The sequence below is a fragment of the Saccostrea cucullata genome, unplaced genomic scaffold (genome assembly GCF_032062105.1).
Source record: "Saccostrea cucullata isolate Sc308-1 unplaced genomic scaffold, CSIRO_AGI_Scuc_v1 ctg4347, whole genome shotgun sequence".
In the NCBI taxonomy this organism is placed as follows: domain Eukaryota; kingdom Metazoa; phylum Mollusca; class Bivalvia; order Ostreida; family Ostreidae; genus Saccostrea; species Saccostrea cuccullata.
Window position 1 is genome coordinate 1 of NW_026931065.1, and position 22928 is coordinate 22928.

The following is a 22928-nucleotide window of genomic DNA, read 5'->3' on the forward strand; positions in this document are numbered from 1 at the left end:
ACGTTCAAATCATTTATAAAAATTAGATTCATTCAGAAAAATGAGATGGACTATTTTTTTTTATTGCGGACGTATCTGCGAGTTTACATAGAATGGTGCGAGTTTATATTGAATATCACAGGGGAGTAAATCGGGTGACACAAAAGCACCACGACAGCCGCTATATAATTCATTGTAAAATTACTGCGCTAGAAATCGCGTGGCGACCATGGGAGATTGAACATAGTTCAACTCCCAAAAATTGCCTGTAGCATCCCCCCCCCCACACACACACCCTCACACACCCCACAAAATAGGATTTTCGAGTTGGGGCATTTTCTTTAGCTTGTCAGGTTTTTCAGGTAAGAAAAAATTCTCTGGCTGCCCCTATCCCACTTTCAAAATCGATGCTACGTGCCTGATTTAAGTAATAGATAGACATGGTTTCAGGTAATGTAACATTTTTACTACTTAATTGTACATGGAAAGCTACTTGGTTAAAATATTATACATGTACCTTTACTTGGCTCCGTAGTAGGTTTACTTGGTGTATTTGTTACATCTATACTTGTCTCAGTAGTGGGGTTAGTTGGTGGATATGTTACATCTTTACTTGTCTCAGTAGTGGGGTTAGTCGGTGGATATGTTACATCTTTACTTGTCTCAGTAGTAGGGTAAGTTGGTGGATATGTTACATCTTTACTTGTCTCAGTAGAAGGGTTAGTCGGTGGATATGTTACATCTTTACTTGTCTCAGTAGAAGGGTAAGTTGGTGGATATGTTACATCTTTACTTGTCTCAGTAGAAGGGTTAGTCGGTGGATATGTTACATCTTTACTTGTCTCAGTAGAAGGGTAAGTTGGTGGATATGTTACATCTTTACTTGTCTCAGTAGTAGGGTAAGTTGGTGGATATGTTACATCTTTATTTGTCTCAGTAGAAGGGTAAGTTGGTGGATATGTTACATCTTTACTTGTCTCAGTAGAAGGGTTAGTCGGTGGATATGTTACATCTTTACTTGTCTCAGCAGTAGGGTTAGTTCGTTGATATGTTACATCTTTAGTTGTCTCAGTAGTGGGGTTAGTTCGTTGATATGTTTCATCTTTACTTGTCTCAGTAGTAGGGTTAGTTGATGGATATGTTACATCTTAACTTGTCTCAGTAGAAAGGTAAGTCGGTGGATATGTTACATCTATACTTGTCTCAGTAGAAGGGTAAGTTGGTAGATATGTTACATCTTTACTTGTCTCAGTAGAAGGGTTAGTCGGTGGATATGTTACATCTTTACTTGTCTCAGTAGAAGGGTTAGTCGGTGGATATGTTACATCTTTACTTGTCTCAGTAGTAGGGTTAGTTGGTGGATATGTTACATCTTTACTTGTCTCAGTAGAAGGGTATGTTGTTGTGTATGTTAAATCTTTACTTGTTTCAGTAGAAGGGTTAGTTGGTGGATATGTTACATCTTTACTTGTCTCAGTAGTAGGGTTAGTCGGCGAATATGTTACATCTTTACTTGTCTCAGTAGATGGGTTAGTTGGTGTGTATGTTACATCTTTACTTGTCTCAGTAGAGAGGTTAATTGGTGGATATGTTTCATCTTTACTTGTCTCAGTAGAAGGGTTAGTTGGTGGATATGTTACATCTTTACTTGTCTCAGTAGTAGGGTTAGTCGGTGGATATGTTACATCTTTACTTGTCTCAGTAGAAGGGTTAGTCGGTGAATATGATACTTCTATACTTGTCTCAGTAGAGGGGTTAGTCGGTAGATATGTTACATCTTTACTTGTCTCAGTAGAGGGGTTAGTCTGTGGATATGATACATCTTTACTTGTCTTAGTAGAAGGGTTAGTCGGTGAATATGATACATCTTTACTTGTCTCAGTAGAGGGGTTAGTCTGTGGATATGTTACATCTATACTTGTCTCAGTAGAGGGGTTAGTTGGTGGATATGATACATCTATACTTGTCTCAGTAGTGGGGTTAGTTGGTGGATATGATTCATGTTTACTTGTCTCAGTAAAGGGGTTGGTTGGTGGATATGTTACATCTTTACTTGTCTCAGTTGTAGATCTAGAATCAATGTTTGAGGCTGTGTTGTGAGAACTGAATGTTACTTCCGGTGATGTTTCACCTGCTGCTACATAATGAGATGTGATTGCTACCGAAGATGTAATAATCGTAGGTGTTTCTGAAAGAAATAGAAATACATGTATAGAATTCGAAATAACTACACGTGGTTGAGTGAAATACTGAAAAAAAATTTCACTCTAAGAAAACCATTGTCAACCGAGATACATACCAAAACAATATGCAGAAGTACATAAATCCAATGGCTTCAATTTATAGACTAGAAAATCTCCACAGTTCTTAACTTCAATGTTGTAACTTCTTTCACAGCTAACGCTATATCCAACCTGACAGGCAGATACCAATCCAGTTTGTCCTTCATTGGGTGGCTGATCTTATAAAACAAGAAATGTTTTACATTTCCGATGCACATACAATATAAAAATTGACTGTGGAAAATGTTGGAGTCGTAATTCAGTTTGGACACTTTTCTAGATCTAATGCAATTAATGTGAATAAAAAAATGAATAAAAAAAGTCCAAATTAATTTTTACTTAGTTCATAGAAAGTTTAATTACAAAAGAGAGATTGTTAATTAAATATAAGTAGTGAAAATTATACATGTAACACAATTGATATCCACAGCCGTGTAAAATCACTTTGATAACCACAGCCGAGTATTAGTGCTTTAATTAAATAGGACAAGTAAGTGTTTATATAGGGCATAATAATCCCTAGGCTTGTCTAAAGAATCTGTAGATTCCTTATTCTAAATAATAGTACTGTACAGAGTAAAGTAAAAATGTTAGATAATAATTCAATCAGTCAAATCGGGGACTATTGCAAATTAACTTTATTACATAATTCTTGAAGGAATTTAAACATTTTCTATCTTCACCAACAAAACAAGAAATAGGAACCAAATAAACATATTCCCGTTGATGGGTGTTTCCAATTATTAGGAAATAAAAGACCAAAACAATGGACAAATAACTTCGAACAGTGGACAAACAACTCCAGTATAAAAAGGAAAAACCAGGAGAGCCCAGAGAGACGGCTACTGAGATACCAAGAGAGAGTCACTGGACCTAGTAATTCCTCCCCTGAACTGGACTGAACACTTTGGATAGGTTTACAGAAATTCCGAACTTTTAACTTTGAAAAGACTTTAATTTTCATTCCGAAATGTTAACATTGAAAAGACTTTTTAATTTTTATTCTACGGACTTTATTCAAAAAACTATACGATCACTGTTATTTTGATGACTATATTTAACTTAATAAAATTTTGTAGAGAGTTTAATCATCTTGTCTTGATTATAGCTCTGCTCCGTTACATACACAACCTTTCATTGTCATTAATTTTGCATTTAAAAATAAAAATACGAGGGTTGTTAGAAAAGTTTGCAGGCAAATTAATCTTTTGTGAACTGTGTAGTATGACAAATGTCTGATTAAATAAAGCAGAGTTTTTGAAAAATCTTGTACGTGAAAAGAAGGAATCACTTGTTGTGGCCTTCAAGGGGACATTTAGATATATCGACGACGAGTTGTCAATTAACAATGGCAATTTCCATTCTTATTTCGATACGATATAACCTGGTGAGCTTGAGATAAAAGATACCACATGGTCTGAAATATCTATTTCATATTTAGATATTTTACTTGAAAAGACGTTTATGGTAATCTACAACCAAGTTCTATGATATACCTGAATTTTCAATCGTGAACTTTACTTACGTATGCAGCAATATACCTTCATCGCCTGTATACGGAGTTTTTTTTTAATTTCAGCTGATTCGATACACAAGAGCATGTTCTACAAATTATTTTTTTTTAAAACGAGGTAAATTTATGAGAAACAACTTGTCGAAACAGGAATATCAGCAGAATTTTTCAAAGTCAACACTTTGTAAATATGGACTTTGAGTTCGTTTTCTCCATATCCATATTCGATACAATGACCTTGTCAGCAAATGCAATTTTCATTGAGTCAAATATTGACTAATGTTTTCCAATCTAATTGTAAGTCCATAATTAATGCACTGAATTGACGGTGCAATCCCCCTTTATTTCCCGATCATGACAAGGAGCTAACGGCGGGTGTGACCAGACGGCAGGGGATGCTCACTCCTCCATGGCGCCCTGATAACACCTTATGTTTTGAAAATCCAATCGTTTTTCGCGTTGATAATTTATAAATGGCTATAAAACGGCCCTATACCCTCCAATTTGATTCAAGATTTCACAAAGTGACGTGAAAAAAATCATCTAGCGACATCTAAATTATCTAAAACCTTTTAGCACAACAACTGTGCAATTTTTAATTTCAAGTTTATGTAATGTAAAGGTGTGAAAAAGTAACATACTCTGTAAAGCATGTTTTAAGCATGTTTTATGATTATGTAGCAGTATATTTTATAAGGATAGCCGGAAAACACTAAATCTTTGTATATTTATTGGAAAAAAGTTTTGTATCTTGAGAATGTTTCCGGTTTTATGGTAAAAAAAAACGCTCTCACAATAGAATCTGTCGCCGAACCTTTCTAACAACCATAGTATATTTGCTTTGTTTATTAAGGTACATGAATTGTAAAACCTACCTTTCAACCAGACTGGATACAATGTACCACAATATGTAAGAGAGGGAGATGTAGACATATTGTATCCCCTCGCTCCGTACCAGCCCTCTAGGATATACCGGTCACAGATCGGGGAGGAATCCATAACGTACAAAGGACTTCGCTTCTCCAGGAAAGGAGGGGTAGAATGGTTTCCATCTAAACAGGGATCCTGCGCACGTATATCTATTTTCAAAAATCGGTATAAATAACTCGAGATTGACAAAAAGATAAAAAGCAAGAAGCGAATATCTCAGAAAATGGTCTTGTTTTGAGAACCTTCCTTTAACAGCCATTGTACGCATTGAATGCGTATTCAATATAGACCCTATTTCCAGGGATGATTCATCTAAGGATACTTAAAACTGGTCTTTCTACGAAAATCAATTAATAAATTATTGGAGTAAAGAAGTGGATAAGGAAAAATATCGATGTGCACAGTAAAATTTGTTGCAATTATAGAGTAAATCATTCATTTCTAAAAATGTGTCAATTTAATTATGATAAAGAAAAATCAGGTGTGGATTTCAAACAAACGTTTAAATAATTTTCGGAAATTAATAGAAATTTACAATAAATTTACCCTGAACAAATAATAAGATAATCAACAGTATCCTTCTGTTTTCTTTAGGATAAAGCTGCATCCCTATCCCTAAAAGAGAGAAAAATGGGAGATTTAGAAAAGATAATTCATATCAAAGGTAAATATAAGTATGATATATAAGTCCATTAAACATTAAAAATCATGAGCAGTACAAATTCGGACCTCTAAAGAGCAGGGGTGGTATAATGTGTCATGGAAGAGAAAGGGTCCCCTGCTGATGGGTCATTCCTTGTCCTGAATGGTAAATAACGGTAAAAATCTGTCCATCATTCAGTTATTAAAGAATGGCTCATAAATTATAATAAAAAACGTCAATCAGTATTTGACTTAATGAAATATTGTAGAAATGTTAGAAATTAATCATATCCAAGTTGCTCTTGTTTTAAATGACAAACCAAAATCTATGTCCTCGAATCATAAGTATTTTCTAGTAGAATCTTATAACCGTTTACTTAATCTGGAAGCATTTTTAGCAGCTTTTTATCTATTTTATATTCTTACTGTAAGTTACAAAAAAAACCTCATAAAAAAAGAATTCACATAAAATATAAATATGCATCAATCAACAAAATGGTGATATGTGTTTGCTAATGCAAGCACTAAGAACTGTTTCTATATTATAATTCAACCTCGTTTAAAAGGGAACGTCAATTGTCAATAAAAATAATCATGTTAACAAATGCATTCTAAAAATCGAATTCTGTCTGACGCTTGTTAAACAAAATGCTCATAGTATAGTCTTTCGTAGAAGACAACTTTCTGATCTAAGATGTCTGAACATATAAAAAACTTCAGGTAAACACACATTGATGGTGTTTTTCTCGCTTCGGTGCCACCACCCCGAGTCACGCCCCACCGCCACCCCGAATGAGCCGTTCTATCCGGTGCTGTCGTTACCTTTACATTTCATGAAATGGCAAATGTTTAACACATTTCATTCATTTCAATTCTCCCATATATTTAAATTTTAATGCCTAAATTTAGAACTTTTTGAGTACTTAACAATTTTAAAGAGCATATTTGATAATATTCAAACATATTTGTTAGAAATCAATAGACTGAATAAACTTGTTTAGCAACAAATATTACTGAAATGAAATGTTCAGAATAAATGTATTTTTGGTGAATATCTACCTATCAACCAGTGATTGATTTTCAATAAAGACATTTCATTTTATTTTGGCTTTCAATTCTGTGACCTAACAAGCAAAATAATGATTTTCTCTTCTCATTAAAAACGTATATTGTATCATATTCAATAGTATGAATTGACTTGCATATATTAAATATTGTTAAATTTCTTAATCGAAAGTTTCCCCTTATAACTTCTTCACCTGCTTAAGATAAAATGTACCAAAGCTTTTCTTATATTGTTAATTTTGGTAACATTTTGTGCTAGCAAATTTTTCTGAGAAGTTCCCTGGAATGGTTTAGTATTCACATAAGATTTTCACCACTCCTCGACTGCATTGTTGCACGGTAAGTTTGAGATAGAGGACGTTCTTCGTATAAATTGTTATTCCATTATTTACATACTGAACTATCGACGGTTTTTCTGTATTTTTTTTCGGTCATGACAGGGTGTACTCCACGGTTCTGACCGGTCAGCAGGGGATGCTCACTCCTTCAGAGCACCAGATCCCACCTCTGATGTTTTGATCGTCCGTGTTTGCTCTGCTCCTACTTTGTATTGTTTATTGGACTTTTTAGCTTGTATACTATACAATTATTGCTGGTTTTTGAGGTCAATATAATGATTTAGCCATCTGAGGAGTACAATATTCACCGAGCCCGAAGGGTGAGGTGAATATTGTACTTCGAAGATGGCTAAATCATTGTATTGACCGAAAAAAACAGCAATAATTGTTTTATTATATGATTCACTGATAAAATGATACAGCTCAATACTTGTTTGCATTTTATTAAGTCCTAGCCAAATACAAGAGAGTAGCAGAATTAAAATGTGAATAAACCTTACCAGTCGTATCAATTTAAAATGTTTTTTTAAAATCAATTTTAGTTGCCCTGAAAGAAATATATAATGTCGGTCTTTTTTTATAGGATAGATTTTGTAAGGAAGAAGTATTATCAGGGAAAACTGACTGCCAAAAAGTAAAAAAAAAATTGTTGTTCAGTTAATGTGTTGGAGGGGGTGGGGGTCCCTGCATTCCCTCTTACCACCCTCACCTAAAATATACATTCGCTTATGTTTTGTTTACATGAAAATAAAAATCATAGACATTTAAATAGCTTTCTAAAATAATTTGTATCAATTTATAATTTCCCAATCTATTTTTAGATCAATGTAGAGGAAATAAATCCTTGTATTGACTTGGAACGTCACGTGCAGGTCAATACAACGTAATATTTTTCTAACATAGTTGGATCTCAGCCAATCAGAGAGATGGAAATTATTCAGTCATATAATAAAGTTCATTATTTCCTTCTATTCTTTACTCACTAATGTCGGTTTTCATTGCATTACTAGTATATATAATAAATTGTTTATGTGGGCGTTTCATATCACAAAATTTATTTGTCTTGAATCCTATAACGTTATTGAGACATCATTAATGACTACTTATTAAAAAGAATTTCGAGAAGTCAATTACATTAGTCGTTTGTTAAAAAAATTAATAGTCTTCTATCCATTTCAAATTGTAAACATTATATATTTAACTCGATCATTCCACTGTTGATTTTGAGTTGATATAGAAATGTAAACAGAACATCTAAAACAAATATAGCGAGTTCTCTTTCCGAAACTCGATCCTGCATTTTGGGATATATATTTTTATACCCCCGCTTGAAAAGCGGGAGGGTATATAGTAATCGGTATGTCCGTCCGTCCGTCCGTCCGTCTGTTACGTTTTCTGATACCCATCTCTTTTCCGCAACTTCTCTCGTACCACTGAGTGAAATTTAATGAAACTTTCACAGTATCTTTACTACATATTACCATTGTGCACCTTCTATAATTTTACTTTTTGATCCGACACATATTTTGGTTATCCCATAGCAAAGGCGGAGGGGGGGGGGAGTATCATTTATTTAACTCATTGCTTACAGTACCTCTAGTTTTCATTTATTCTAGAGACATTGTTTATTTTCTTTACATTTTTAACTCGCTCGATTTTCGTTATCGTCAATTGTCTTGATTCAACTAGAGTACATTCCATCTTGTCGTCTTAACGTTTTACACATAATGACTCGCTTTCATGTTGTTACTTGATAAAGGTATATTCTAGCATTTTTTATCGTACATTGGGATCCAAGAATATCAAATCCTCTCTGCCTCAAAGTCTAAACATTTTGCTAACACGGGGATAACCTAGGCTTATCATCAAGCTATTTTTGGCCATTTCCTTTGTTTTGTTTTTATCGTCTTATCTTTTGTGTTTCATGGGATGCTCGTGAGGTCATATCAGGGCTGCGACTCACTTAATGCAAAGATTTTGCATTTAAATCAGTTTTGGTGCTGTGACTGACCACAATCTATAAAAATTAAGTAGCAACTGCTCCTTCACCAAGCGCTCGGCAACTCGAAGTAGAGGCTGTGGAGGAGACCTTAAAACCTGAAGTCCGGTGTCACGAAAGGCATTGGCACGATAAAGAATCCTTACTGCTCAATGACCATGAGTACAGAGTAAAGGTCAAAATTTGAGGTTCCTCATCGAAATACGGTGACATCTTTTATACGAGTGAAAAATTATTGAATGGGACGAAAAACAACTGATCTCACGACGACAATCATGTAATCAGGTTAAATATTCAGCAATTTTTTTTAATTTGCCCTCTTTAAAATTTTGGAATTGAAATATAATGACAGATGTCGAAATGGTTTCAAAATTGCACATCGAAATATTTCAAACGAGATTCTGAAAATTTATCCCTGGTAAAATTTGACGGACATATCTCCCATCTCAACCAGAAAACAGACAAAGAAAATCTAGACTGAAAAAAAGTTCTTCACCTTACCTGCAAGTCTTCCTTACATTCGTGTCAATAGTGTCAGTGGAAGCCTCGTTCATACTGTTCCTATCTGGAAAGTCCTCGCTATTGTCGAGTTATAATTACACAGAAAAAATGGGATTGCATAATTTATAAATTTATAAAAAAAAAAACAAAAAAAAAACATCGGAACCATATTTATCGGTAGGCTGAATGATATATATACATTATATAATTTGATTGTTTAATTAATAGATAAATCATTGATACATATAAAAGAAGGATATGGAGATAACGAACAGTATTCAATCTCAAAGTCCGTAAAACAATTCAAAATAGGAGCAGAGTAAACACGGACCATCGAAACATCAGAGGTGGGATCAGGTGCCATGGAGGAGTGAGCATCCCCTGCTGACCGGTCCCCGTCGAGTGCTCCTTGTCATGACCAGGAATTAGCGGAAAAATCCGTCGTCAATTCAGTGAATAAATAATGGACTAGTTTTTATGTGTCTTGTATGTAATGGGTGATCAAATGTTTCACAATATCTCTTATACATAACCACAATTCGGAATGAAAAAAAAACTAAGGGTGTCCAAAGTGAGGACAATGCCTAGCTCTGAGACAATCTTTATTTATTCTAACTTATCAAGCGCTAGATCTGATGTTAATAAAAAAAATGCGTATCACGTATATATATTTGACTTTTATCCGAAAGCATTCAAAGAACTGGTATTTACACAAATAAAGGGCATAAAAATATGGGACTATCTATCAAGGATGTGTGTCTGGGGCATTTCACGCTACTAGAAAATGCATCATTTAATTAATATGTAAAATAAAAGTCTACATTGGAACGTCAATATAACCACGCAGTACAGTTAAGGTGCGCAATGGAAATATCGACTAAATTTTGTATTTAAAAATATATTCGTAATCGGGATGGCGATTATTTTTAATATATTATTTATATTGGATAATTGCAATTAAGATTAATAACAACATATCGAGGACGATTATATTTTATATTTAGACTAGTCGCGTGATGCGGCAGTCACGCGATTTTAGCACATTGACTTGAAGTATTGATGTTACATATAAACATCAATAGTGCAAGGGCATAACCAAGTTAAATTTCCAAGTTTAGTATAGAAATATTTTCAACACGCATTGTAGTTTCTAAAAAGTGCTGCGATTCTGTCTTAATTCTGCAATTTCATTGTTAAAATCATACTTGTATGACCGATTGCCATATTTTTTGCTGGTCAGCGGTATGAAATATTGATATAATTAAATTGTTTTTGAGATTTCATCAGGATCGCAACACCTTTCAGATACCTTAATAGTTCTATAGTTGAAATGTAAAAGCTTACTTTGATCTATAGATTACCCTCCGATGTACTTGCATAAAAATATACGGCAGTATCAGTTAAATATGTAATGTACAGAAAATATATTAATAACAAAAGTCGAGAAGACATTGAATTAAAGTTATTGGCCCATAGAATTTCTGTAAATAATATTTTATTTAATTAGAGAATACATATTTTGTTGAGAAAATATTAATAAATCTGTCTCTCACTGCATACAAACTACGTCACGTTGTAAAGAAATGACGTCATACTGACAAGTGTATTGCGATCAGTGACTTGTTTGTAACTTGTTATGTGGGATTTAACTAACGACAAAACAACACGCTGTAGTAAGTTTTTATGTAGTTTGATGATTTCTTACTGGTTAAATTAGCAGATAAACTCATTTTGTGGTATTTTAAAGAAATGTTGTATGACGTATATTGTGTATGATGTCATAGTCAGGTTTTCCCGTACAAATTAGGTTCCGCCTCCTTTTTGTAACCTTTACTGTGCTGCGCAAGCTATTCTTGACATCATTTTATGGCATATACACCTTACAAACACGTCATTTCTCTTTCACTCCTTTCCCTTCACTTCCTCTTATTTCTATTTTTCTTTCTCCTCCCTTTCCCCATTTCTCAAATCTATATTAAAGTCATAAACGACTCTTACGTCTATTAACCACGCCAGTTTAGAAAGGCGCTAAATTCACATTAAAGATTACGGAAAAAAGCAATTATGAAGAAAGAAAATTAGACAATATAAATAAAAGCAATGACTTTATAATTTGGATGTCTTCGGTCCTATAACACATCTGGCTGAGCCAACACATTATCATACCGCGCTAATGAATTCAATGCTTAAAAGTAACACAGGCGATCCTTGTCACCGCGCGGTAAAAATACAGTAGGAACTATACTGTTTTCAATACTCTATGAACGCCTTCAAATACGGGGTATATTGTTTTGACCCAATTGAATAAAAACAATTACCTTGTTGAATTAACGTAAAAATACAACATCTGTGTGTTTAAAAATAATTAGTCATTTTCTTTCCTCACAATTCTCATTTGTGTTATTTTAAAGCTTTCCAACGTCACAAACGGCTCTTGCGTCTATTAAGCACTGACCATTGAGTTCTAAAAGGCGCTAACGCGCGGTATTCAATTTATCAGCACAGCCTGGTGTGATATAGGACCGACGATATCAAAACATAAAAAAAATCAATGTTTAAATATGAAGTGTCTGATTTTTTATGAATTCTTCCAAATTAAACATTTTTATTGTTAGTATGCACATTCTTTTTTTGCTATACATATATATCTGAAATTTTGCAGAGTGAAACATACAACTAAAAATAAAAGGGATAGTCATTGAGTCAAATGCTGACTGACGTTTTTCATACTAATTGTTACCATGCCTTCAGAGAGAGAGAGAGAGAGAGAGAGAGAGAGAGAGAGAGAGAGAGAGAGAGAGAGAGAGAGAGAGAGTAAACTGGTAAATGGAAAAATAATGCGTACATATGTTACAATTGCCTTGGGTTCATGATCTGAGTGAAAATAGCAACATTTTTTCAAAACTTAAAGATTAAAGTTACACATAAGATAATGCAGCCTCTTCCAATGCATTCTTTTCAAAAATAGAATGTCATCATGTAGAATTGAGTCATAAAATAACATGAGTATAGCAATAGTTACTCAACAATGATAAAAAGTAGAATTTTCTCTTTTCTGGATTCGTTGCATTAAAGATAATAATGGCAGAAACTGCATGTATTAACGAAAATGTGTACAACCAAGTTAAAGAGGCAAATGATTCAGATAGATAAGCTGCAAATTATACTTCATCAAGAGCCAATTTTCACGGACCAAACTATTTTTATATGTGTGGATCTATTTACCTAATAAACATAGAGTTATTTTTTTAAAGACACGTATTGTTTGATGGTAAAACTACATTGTCGATTGTCAAAATAAAAAAAAAATGATTTTCAGCACCAGTAGCAGGGACATTTTTTTGTTACAGTAGAAATTTTTTTTTTCTACTTTAGAAGTAGGAGAATTGTTTTTTTCCAATAGGAGAATTGTTCTGTTATCGATTGGATGCAAACACTTCACAGAAGGACCAGGGTTCCCGGTTCAGTAGGAGATCGGGCTCGGGATACTAGGTATATACAAACACTTCACATAAGGACCAGGGTTCCCGGTTCAGTAGGAGATCGGGCTCGGGATACTAGGTAGATACAAACACTTAACATAAGACCAAGGTTCCCGGTTCTTCCCACCTGCCAGGTAGATTGTTATTTCTCTGCAGCTAATGGGATTCGGACATGCACAGTAGTACTTGCAGATAGAATGTCCTGCAATTGTAACATCACTGAGCAGCGAACAAAACTGCGTTGGTTGTCCCACAATGCAATAGGAGACCTACATTTGTTAAAAAAAAAATTAAAATAGCGTTCTTATTCCATTGAAAACACTACGAATTTGTCAAACAAATAATAATAAAAGTAAGATTTAAATTCGAATTCATATTTTTAATAAGAATATAAAACTTGAAAGCTTTGCTCTACGATGCTTAAGTTTACAGTACTTCATGCATAAAATCTTGCCTGACTCATTCTCTCTATGGATTGTCTATCACATGATAGTCCGTTTCCTGTTATGGTAATGTCATATGGGATAGCCTTAATCCCAAAGGTTTCAATCACAGATATCCTGACCAGAAAGAAGGGGGTTTGTTCATCCTGTAGGGGTAGCTGAAAGCAGGTCATGTTGTCTCCGTCCAACGCCCTTGTCATCTCTAGCTTCATGTCCCCAGAGTGGTCATTAAATATATCAATGTGACTGACACCTGAAATAAAAATCTGAGTCCATTATTTATACACTGAATTGACGACGGATTTTTCATACTGTTTCGACTGACAAAACATTTGGTCGTGATAATTAAGGCAAAGTTTAATCTTCTATAATGTTTTTTCCTCTATGTATAGCATAGTTTAATCTTCTATGTATGACACCTGATCACATCCCTAGTCATTTAGAAGTCCGTGTTTTTTCTGTATCAAATTTGTGCTATTTGATATTGACCTCTGAGCTTGAATACATAGAGAATATTTAATGTTTTGTACAATGTTGTTGAATATGGAATTCATTTCGCGAGTGGGACAGGATTTTTTGATATTTTCATGAGTACGAAGCACGAGTGAAAATATAAAAAGAAATCCTGTCTCACGAGTGAAATGAATTCAATATTCAACTATAAAACGTTGAATTTTCTGTTAATTACATTTTCTTTGATTTTCTCTTTGCCTATTTGTCTTCTTGTAGGCCCTATATAAGCTCTATATACAGTCATGGGTTACATGATGTCATAGTTGAGCGGTTGAGACGTCATAGCTAAGTGATGCGAGATGGAAAACATTGTAAACATGGATTTTAGCAACATGTATTGGGGAAATGGCAGTATTATTCTCTGCCAGAATGGTTTATTCTCTCTCTCTCTCTCTCTCTCTCTCTCTCTCTCTCTCTCTCTCTCTCTCTCTCTCTCTCTATATATATATATATATATATATTATAACAGTCGAAGGAATATTTTTACAAATCTTCGTTATGGGAAGGTAAATCTGTGACAGGATATCACTTTTATGCAATGGATAAATTACAGTATTTCACTGTTGAAAATGTAATCATCTTCATTATCTCTATATATTTCATTTATTAAACGATAACATAAATTCAATGCTCTACCTTTGCACTGTACGCTGGACAAGACTGGACTTTCGGCTAAAATGAGATAAAGGGGAGTCTTTAAATCATGTTTAAATGTAAATTGTTCTTGTCTTACAGTGTTTTGTTTCATTTTTTTCTCTAAAGCTTATTGCTATGTAAACATTAAAATTGAGTTCCATGCCATTATGATGAGTTTGATATACAAAGAAAGCTTTTACTCAGAGTGAATGATTAACAATTCAATTCTGTATTTTTAATTTTCGAAAAAAATCCAATAACATGTTAAGAAGTATAATTTTCTGAAACAAGAGCATAAGATAATTGTCGATTTATCAGAGTAAAATTTTCATTTGATTAATGTGTAGAGTTACTTTCAGGGTCTGTGACATCTATACTACTTAATAGTAATTGAAAGGCTACTTAAAATATCATACCTTTACTTTGCTCGGTAGTAGATTTAGTTGGTATATAAGTAACATCTTTACTTGTCACAGTAGAGGGTTTAGTCGGTGGATATGATACATCTTTACTTGGCTCAGTAGAAAAGTTAGTAGGTAGATATGATACATCTCTACTTGTCTCAGTATCGGGGTTTGTTGGTGGATATGATACATCTTTACTTGTCTCAGTAGAGGGGTTAGTCGGTGGATATGATTCTTCTTTACTTGTCTCAGTAGAGGGGTTAGTTGGGGGATATGTGACATCTTTACTTGTCACAGTAGAGGGGTTAGTCGGTGGATATGTAACATCTATACTTGTCTCAGTAGAGGGGTTATTCGGTGGATATGATATATCTTTACTTGACGCAGTTGTAGAAACTCTGGTAGATGCTAAGTTGTGAGTACTGAATGTTACTTCCGGTGAATTAAGTTTCACTTGCTGCTGCATTAAAAGTTGTGATTGCAACCGAAGATGTTATAACCGTTGGCGTTTCTGAAAAAAATAGTAATTCATGTATATAAATACTGCACGTAGATGAGTGTAGCGCTGGAAATTTTCACTCCAACAAGAAAACCATTTTCAACTGAGGCACATACCAAAACAATATGCAGAATTACATAAATCCACTGGCTTTAATTTGTAGACGAGGAACTCCCCACAGTTCTTCACTTCAATGTTGTAACTTCTGTCACAGTTAGCTCTAAATCCAACCTGACAGACAGATAGCAATTCAGTTTGTCCTTCACTTGGTGGCTGATCTTATAGAACAAGTAATATTTTACTTCATGCATTCATGATGCACGATGACATGAGGAATAATTGTGAGAAATTGTGCCATTATTGTTCAATTAGGACATTTTTTTAAATCTTGTGCAATTATTATGAATGTAAAAAAAGTTAAATATAAAGTTACAATTTTTTTAACTTAGTTGCTGACTGACATTTTTTCATACTAATCGTTAGGCCATTATATACACGCTGAATTCATGATGGATTTTTTTTCATTATTTTCCGATCATGACAAGGAGAAAACGACGGGTGTGGCCGATTGGAAGAGGATGTTTCACCTTTGATGTTTTGGAATTCCGTATTTGCTCTGCTTCTATTTGTTTTTATTTGACTTTTGAACTTGGATACTTTTTGTTATGTCCATATAGTTTATTAGTGTACTGAAAGCGTTACTCTTGTTAAAGATTTATTGAAAAGGGACATTTTTAATTAAATAAAAGTAGTGCAATATATGTGCATCCTTTCACTGCCATTTAGTATGCATTTTTCAAATATATTCGCTTTGTTTACTAGTTAAAACATGTATTTAGATATACGAATTCTAACACCTACCGTTTAACCAGACTGGATACAGTGTGCCACAATATGTAAGAGAGGGAGGAGATAAAGATATATTGTATCCTCTCGCCCCGTACCAGCTTTCCACGATGTACCTGTCACAGATCGGCGTCGAATCCATAACGTATAGAGGGCTTCGCTTCTCCAGAGAAGATGGAACGCCGTGGTTTCCATCTAAACAGGGGTCCTGCGCCTGTATATCTATTTTTAGAAATCAGTAAAAATAACTCCATTTTGATATAGAGAAATAAAGCAATAATAGAACATGTTTGCAATAAATGGTCTTGTTTTGAGAATCTTCCTTTAACAAGCATTGTACATGTACCCTATATAGACCATATTTCCAGGAATGTTTCATCTAAGGATGCCTAAAATTGGTCTTGCTTCGAAAATCAATTGACAAATATTTGGAAGAATTAGATAAGAAAAATATATCGATGTGCATAGTAAAATTTGTGGCAATTGTAGAATAAATCTTTCATTTCTAAAAATATGTCAATCAAATTATGATAAAAAAAAATTCAGACGTAACTTATAAACGAACGATTAAATAATGTTTGGTAATGAATTGAAATTAACAATAAATTTACCCTGAATAGTTAATAAGATAATCAACAGTATCCTTCTGTTTTCTTTAAGGTAATGCTGCATCCCTAAAAGAGACGAAAAAGGGGAGATCTTGAAAAGATAATTCATATCAGAGGTAAATTTAAGTATGATAAATAGGTCCATTAAACACTACAAATCAGGAGCAGAACAAATTCGGACCTCTAAACAGCAAGGATGGGATGATATGTAATGGAGAAGAGAGCGTTCCCTGTCGATGGGTCACTCCTTGTCCTGACTGGGAAATAACGGTAAAAATCCGTCAACAATTCAGTGGGTAAAGAATAGCTCAACAATTACTATAAAAAACGTCAATCAGCATTTGAGTTAATGAAAAATTTTAAAGAATATTAGAAATTAAGCATATCCTAGTTCGGCTCCTTATTTTCAAATGACAAACCTAAAATTTATGTCCTGGAATCATAAGTATTTTGTCGTAGAGTCTCGTAACCGTTTACTTAATCTGGAACAGTTTTAGCTGCTTTTTTATTTATTAAGGTCTTCCGTTTCCAACGGAAAACCTTCTACTGATTCTGCTGGTAAAGATTATTATTCTTTTTTTTTCTTCTACTTCCTAGACGCCAACTTTGAGGCCTCATACCTAACTCATTTATCAACAGATTTCGCTCAAATTTTCAGACATTGTAGACATCATTAAACTCTATCAGAGTGCTATCTAACATTTCAAAAATTCACTTCCGCTTTTGAGTTATTCCCCTTTAAACGAAAATTTATAGGCTTTCGTTTCCGGATAAAGGCTCAGAGACCACAAAAGCTGGAGCAGAATTTTTACTGATTTTAGGTAACAGAAGGATTGAAGTTGTGCACATCTGTTTTTGTTTTTCGATTTCTGTATTCAAAATAACGCTATATAGGGGTCAAAAATTAGAACGCCTAAAAGAGCGAAAATTTACACATATTTTCCTTTTTATCTTGAAAACTAAAAATATTTTGTTAAGACATAATGAACAAAAATTGTGCATAATTGCAAGGGCTTTCATATAATAATACACAAAAGGGGCTGTCCCCTATAATTAGGGATCAAGGGACCTTGAAAGTTTTTGCTTTATAACTCAAAAACGGTAAATATTTCGAAATGACTATCGATTATAAAGTTGTGTTTTAACATCTTACTGATCTCATGAAATTGTTATTGTGTTCGAGTCTTGTTTTTAATGAGCTGGTACATGACCTATATATGCACAGGTAGTTCTTTTCACTCAGCACGTAAATGAGAGCTCCTCATGCGGGTAACCAAAGCAAGCTTACTACATTGTATATATAATAAACATGGCTACATTGGATGCTAATATTCTTCAGAATAAAGTTCTTGAAGTGTTTTTGCTTTTTTTCTTACAAATTATAATGTTTATTCACTGACAACTTTCCCTTCAATTTCATTCAAAAAAAAAAAAAAAAAACAAAAAAAAAAAACAAGCCTACTAAAAATGGAAGAAATACAATTTTTTCTTCTTATCACATAAAACCAAACAATATACTGAGAAAATAAAACATAACTAGAAAGCACATACTCTATTCACAGCCATTAAGTGCACGGCTTTAACATTCACCTTGTTTGTATACATTTATATAACGCGCCTCCCTCGATAGCGGCGGGGCAAAGTCGGTCACTGGGAATCAATCGGCGGGTGGTCCAGCGACCTACGGTCATACGCAAAAAATTAAACACCACAGAATTGTTGAATTAAATCTTGATAAAATTGTTCCTTTTTATACTATCTCTGTCCCATGAAAATATTATTTTGTTCCGAGTCTTACGTATACATGTACGTTTGAAAGAAAGCTTGATCCGTATTCACCGTAAACAAGGATCCGTTCTCATTTTGATATTGAAGAATTCTTTATGCGTATAATTGAAATAAACTTGCCGTAACTAATAAATATTTTACGACGCTGTATCATATCTCTTTTTTAAATTAGGTTTAAACGTGTTCTTTGTTTCCCGTTTAGAGTATTCGATGGTATCATTTTCCTTTTATTAATAAACATCTTTCCAAGAGAAAAAGTTATAGAAAAAAGTACGAGTATCTTTTATTCGTTTGAATATAAACACAAACAATTTGAACAGAAACAATATACGCCCGGATTTCCTAAAATAAAACTTTTGAGGGTCAAATAATAAACAATTATTTACTGCGCGATTCTCATATTGACCTGGAACCCAGATTCTAAGTATGTTTGCCATTACGTAATCTATCTTTCGATTACAAGCGGCCGAGAAGTTCTAAAGCGACACACCGCGGTGAACCATTGACCCCGCAGTCATAGGCAAAATAATTGGTATATTCAAACCATTCTACAAAAGTAGGAAAATATTACTTTCTCTAGGTAAATTAAATCTTTCAAAAATATACATCTTAAAATGTTTTAGTTAAGTACAAAACGCTGAGGCATTTATTTTACACGTACATTAATGACTCTTCAATTTTTAAATATTCGTTAGCTCCATGTGTAATTGATGATTCATAGCGCATGCAAGGACTGGCGATCTGCATGCAGTTACTTTACTTCAACCAATATTTATTAAAATGCACAAGCTTTGCTCTTTTCACACACAAATAAATCCGTTTTCAACACAAGTTTTCCGAAACAAATTTTTTTTTCATCACAGATATTAACCAGGGCTATACCAATTTTAAACTTTTAAAGAGAATCTTCCGAATCGTAAGGATAGAATTATACTCAATGAAATGGATTAAACATCGATAATTAACAGCGGCACGTGTAAACTTCATAAGTGACTTCTGTGCTGCACCCTGTCTATTAATTCATATTACAGGATTTATAGTCAAGTTCAAGAAATAATGATTTTAAAGCAATGAACTAAATTTGTTTTATAATTTATTCAAAACCCGTATAAATGATTAGCATAGTGTGCAAACATTGTAATTTTGTTCCGTGATTAAATATCAGTAGCAGGTTATACAATGTACATTCAAGTAGTAATAAACCCGCATATGTCCAGAATCGAAAATTTAAGAACTTATATACCGGGGTAACAATCTAATCTGAATATTACAGACTTATCATGTAATTACACGCTTTTACAACCTAAATTAAACTGTTAAAATCATAACTGGCACCAAAGTCAAACCATTTGTATCGTTTACCGTTTATAATATAATATTTTCTTTAAAATGATGAACTTATATCTAGCGCAAATTACTTTCCTTAATGGTTTAAAAAAAATACGTGTACGAGAGATAGCGATTGAGAAGAATTTTATTCAAGTACATTCAAGTTTTACCAGGAAGTCCCTGTATCAAGTATTGTCTAATTTTTATTCTATGAAACTGTTTTAAAAATCATCTCCCTTTCCTATTTAAATTTAATTTATTTGATGATTTTATTCAACTTCAAGCACAATATCATTATGTAGTACTAAAATGAAGTCCATGCACGGATGCTATTGTACATCGGGAATTTTCTTTAATCCTTTAACCGTATGGATAAAGGATTAAAGAAAATTCCTCCTTCAAGGAAAATAATTATGAATGAATTGATTGAATAACGTGTATAAAACCATGTGGTTTCGGTTTGTCAACGTGTTTAAGATCATGATCAGCAAATCACAACTCCTCGGGTCTTCCTGTCTAACAGAATAATAACCTCAAATGTATTAAGTATACATCATGACATCCCCATGCTCCTCACACCCTTTACCCAAACTTTGAAATAAATAAGGAAAGATATCTTATTTGTGGACTTTTGAGTTTAATTTTAATGAAAGTAAAGCTATTAACTAAAATACGTATTATGGAAGGGACTTTCAATCCCGTCTATCTTTCATAAATAGAAACTCCATGTTGTTTGAATATTAATATCCGGTGATGTTTTAAAATACCTCAATGTTGTTTTTATGACCTATGACAAAATGGAACGAGATAATGCAAATTTCAAACATCTTCATAGGCCAATGACTGAAAAGTTGTAAAATTCCTGTCAGGGTTATGAACTTCTAATCACTAAAAGGTGTTTGTCTTGACACAGAGCCAAGGTTATTCTGTTAAGATCAAGGTCACTGACAGAAGAAATATTTTCTTTACCACGCTATGAATTAGTAAATGAAAATCATAGGATTCTCTTACTTAAAACATAGATTACTTATGATTGGAGGTTTTGTCATGACGCTGATCAAACGTCTTTCTGGCAAATAAAGGTCACTGACAAAGAAAAAAATGTTTAAGCATAACTTTGTAATTAATGCCCTTTCACACGGAGAGTTTAATTCGAATTAAACCTAAAGTTACTGCGAATTAGCTTCGCTTAGCGGACACACGGAGAATTTAATGCAAAATAGTTTAATTCGAATTAGTTTACTGCGAATTTAATTACTTTGCATTAGCTCCGTGTGAACGCTAAGCAAAGCTAAGTCAAATTAAATTTTGAGGCATGCGTAAAGGCAAAATTAGGTCATATGCCACATGCCCGTGGTCAGCTTGAAGTATTTGTACTAATTTTTGTGAGTGAAGAACTAATGAAAATTGTATTGATCACCAAAATGTTTGTACAGAACCTGTAACATTATGTCAAATGTATCTGCTTCTGCATAAGGTGACGTGATTTGCAAATGACGTCACGATAGACTTACTGACGCCTGGCCGTAGAAGTAGAACTTTAATTCGCATTAGTTTACTTCGCATTAATTTACTGCGAATTAAACTCGTCGTGTGAAAAGGGTATTCACAGGAGGCTCATGCTGGGAAGAAAGGTTGTTGACGTAAGAAAGTGCAGTGACCTTGACCCAATGTCTGTGCTTCCTGTCCACAGCTCCAACGGAAGACCTACTCGTTGCTTTGCAACGAGCTCGGCTCTAGTTTTACATTCTTACTGTTAGTTACAAAAGTGCTCAAAAGAAAAGAATTCACATAAAATATAAATATGCATCACTCAACAAAATGGTGATATGTGTTTGCTAATGCAAGCACAAAGAACCGTTTCTAAATTATATTTCAACCTCATTTAAAAGGGAACGTCTATCGTCAATAAAATAATCATGTTAGCAAATGCAATCTATAAATCGAATGCTGTCTGACGTTTGTTTTACAAAATGGTCATTGTATCGACCATATAATTTAAGAAAATCGTAAAATTTAAGATTAAAGAAATACTATTCATAGTCTTGTTTCATAAACTTGTTTGTCAATAGATTACAACCTTTTAGAAACTGTTTATATGCACTTCCCTATCGAATTAATTTGGATGAAGGTTATGGAGATAACGAACAGTATTCAATATCAAAGTCCACAAAAACAATACATGACAGGAGCAGATCAAACAAGGACCTCCACAACATCAGAGGAAGGATCAGGTGCCATTGAGGAGTGAGCATCCCTTTCCAACCGGACACACTCTTCGTGTATTCCTTGTCATGATCGAAAAAAAATCCGCTGTTAATTCAGTGTTTAAATCATTGACTAACAATCTATAAGATCCAACAACAGGTATGTAGGGTGCAGTATTGCAAGATAAGGGAAGCTGACAATTGAAAAATTAAAGTTTCCATGTTTATTATTAAATTTGATCCTACCTCTCTCTATCTTAGAAGTATCTGTGTGCCATTTTCCTTACCCCTATTGTTACCTTTAAATTTCATGAAATGGCAAATGTGTAACACATCTCATTCATTTAGATTCTCCCATCTGTTTAAATTTCAATGCCTAAATTTAGAACTTTTTGAGTATTTAACAGTTTTAAAGAGCATGTTTGATAATATTCAAACATATTTTGCAGAAATAAATAGACTAAATAAACTTGTTTAGCAACAAATGCCACTGAAATGAAATATTCAGAATAAATGTATTTTTGGTCAATATCTGCCTATCAACCAGTGATTGATTTTCAATAAAGACTCATTTTGTTGAAAATATAATAACATTTCATTTTATTTTGGCTTTTAATTCTGTGACCTCACAAGCAAAATAATGATTTTCTCTTCTCATTAAAAACGTATCTCGTATCATATTTAATAGTATGATTGACTTACATATATTAGATATTGTTCAATTTCTTTATAGAAAGTTCCCCTTATAACTTCTTCACCTGCTTAGGATAAAATGTACCAAAGTTTTTTAATATCATTATTTTGGTAACATTTTATGATATCAAATTTTATGAGAAGTTCCTTGGAATTAATGGTTTAGCATTCACATAAGATTTTCACCACACCTAGACTGTATTGTTGCAGAGTACGTTTGACATAAAGGAC

The 22928-nt window shown here is 33.5% G+C and overlaps 2 protein-coding genes across 2 annotated transcripts; both read right to left on the reverse strand.

The window, feature by feature from the left end:
* Positions 1-496: 496 nt before the first annotated feature.
* On the reverse strand, positions 497-4773 carry LOC134231250 (mucin-2-like; the record flags this gene model as incomplete). The annotated part of the gene is made up of 4 exons (XM_062713191.1): positions 4650-4773; positions 2279-2440; positions 1215-2167; positions 497-1091 (listed from the first exon to the last, which is right to left on the reverse strand). Coding segments are annotated over exons 1-4 (1834 nt in total), but the record flags the coding sequence as incomplete, so codon positions are not given.
* Positions 4774-13167: 8394 nt separating this feature from the next.
* LOC134231249 (oncoprotein-induced transcript 3 protein-like) lies at positions 13168-16756 on the reverse strand. The gene is made up of 5 exons (XM_062713190.1): positions 16684-16756; positions 16088-16294; positions 15343-15504; positions 15182-15238; positions 13168-13427 (listed from the first exon to the last, which is right to left on the reverse strand). The coding sequence occupies exons 1-5, from the start codon at positions 16742-16744 to the stop codon at positions 13168-13170; spliced, it is 747 nt and encodes a 248-aa protein (XP_062569174.1). The 5' UTR covers positions 16745-16756.
* Between the last annotated feature and the right edge of the window lie 6172 nt (positions 16757-22928).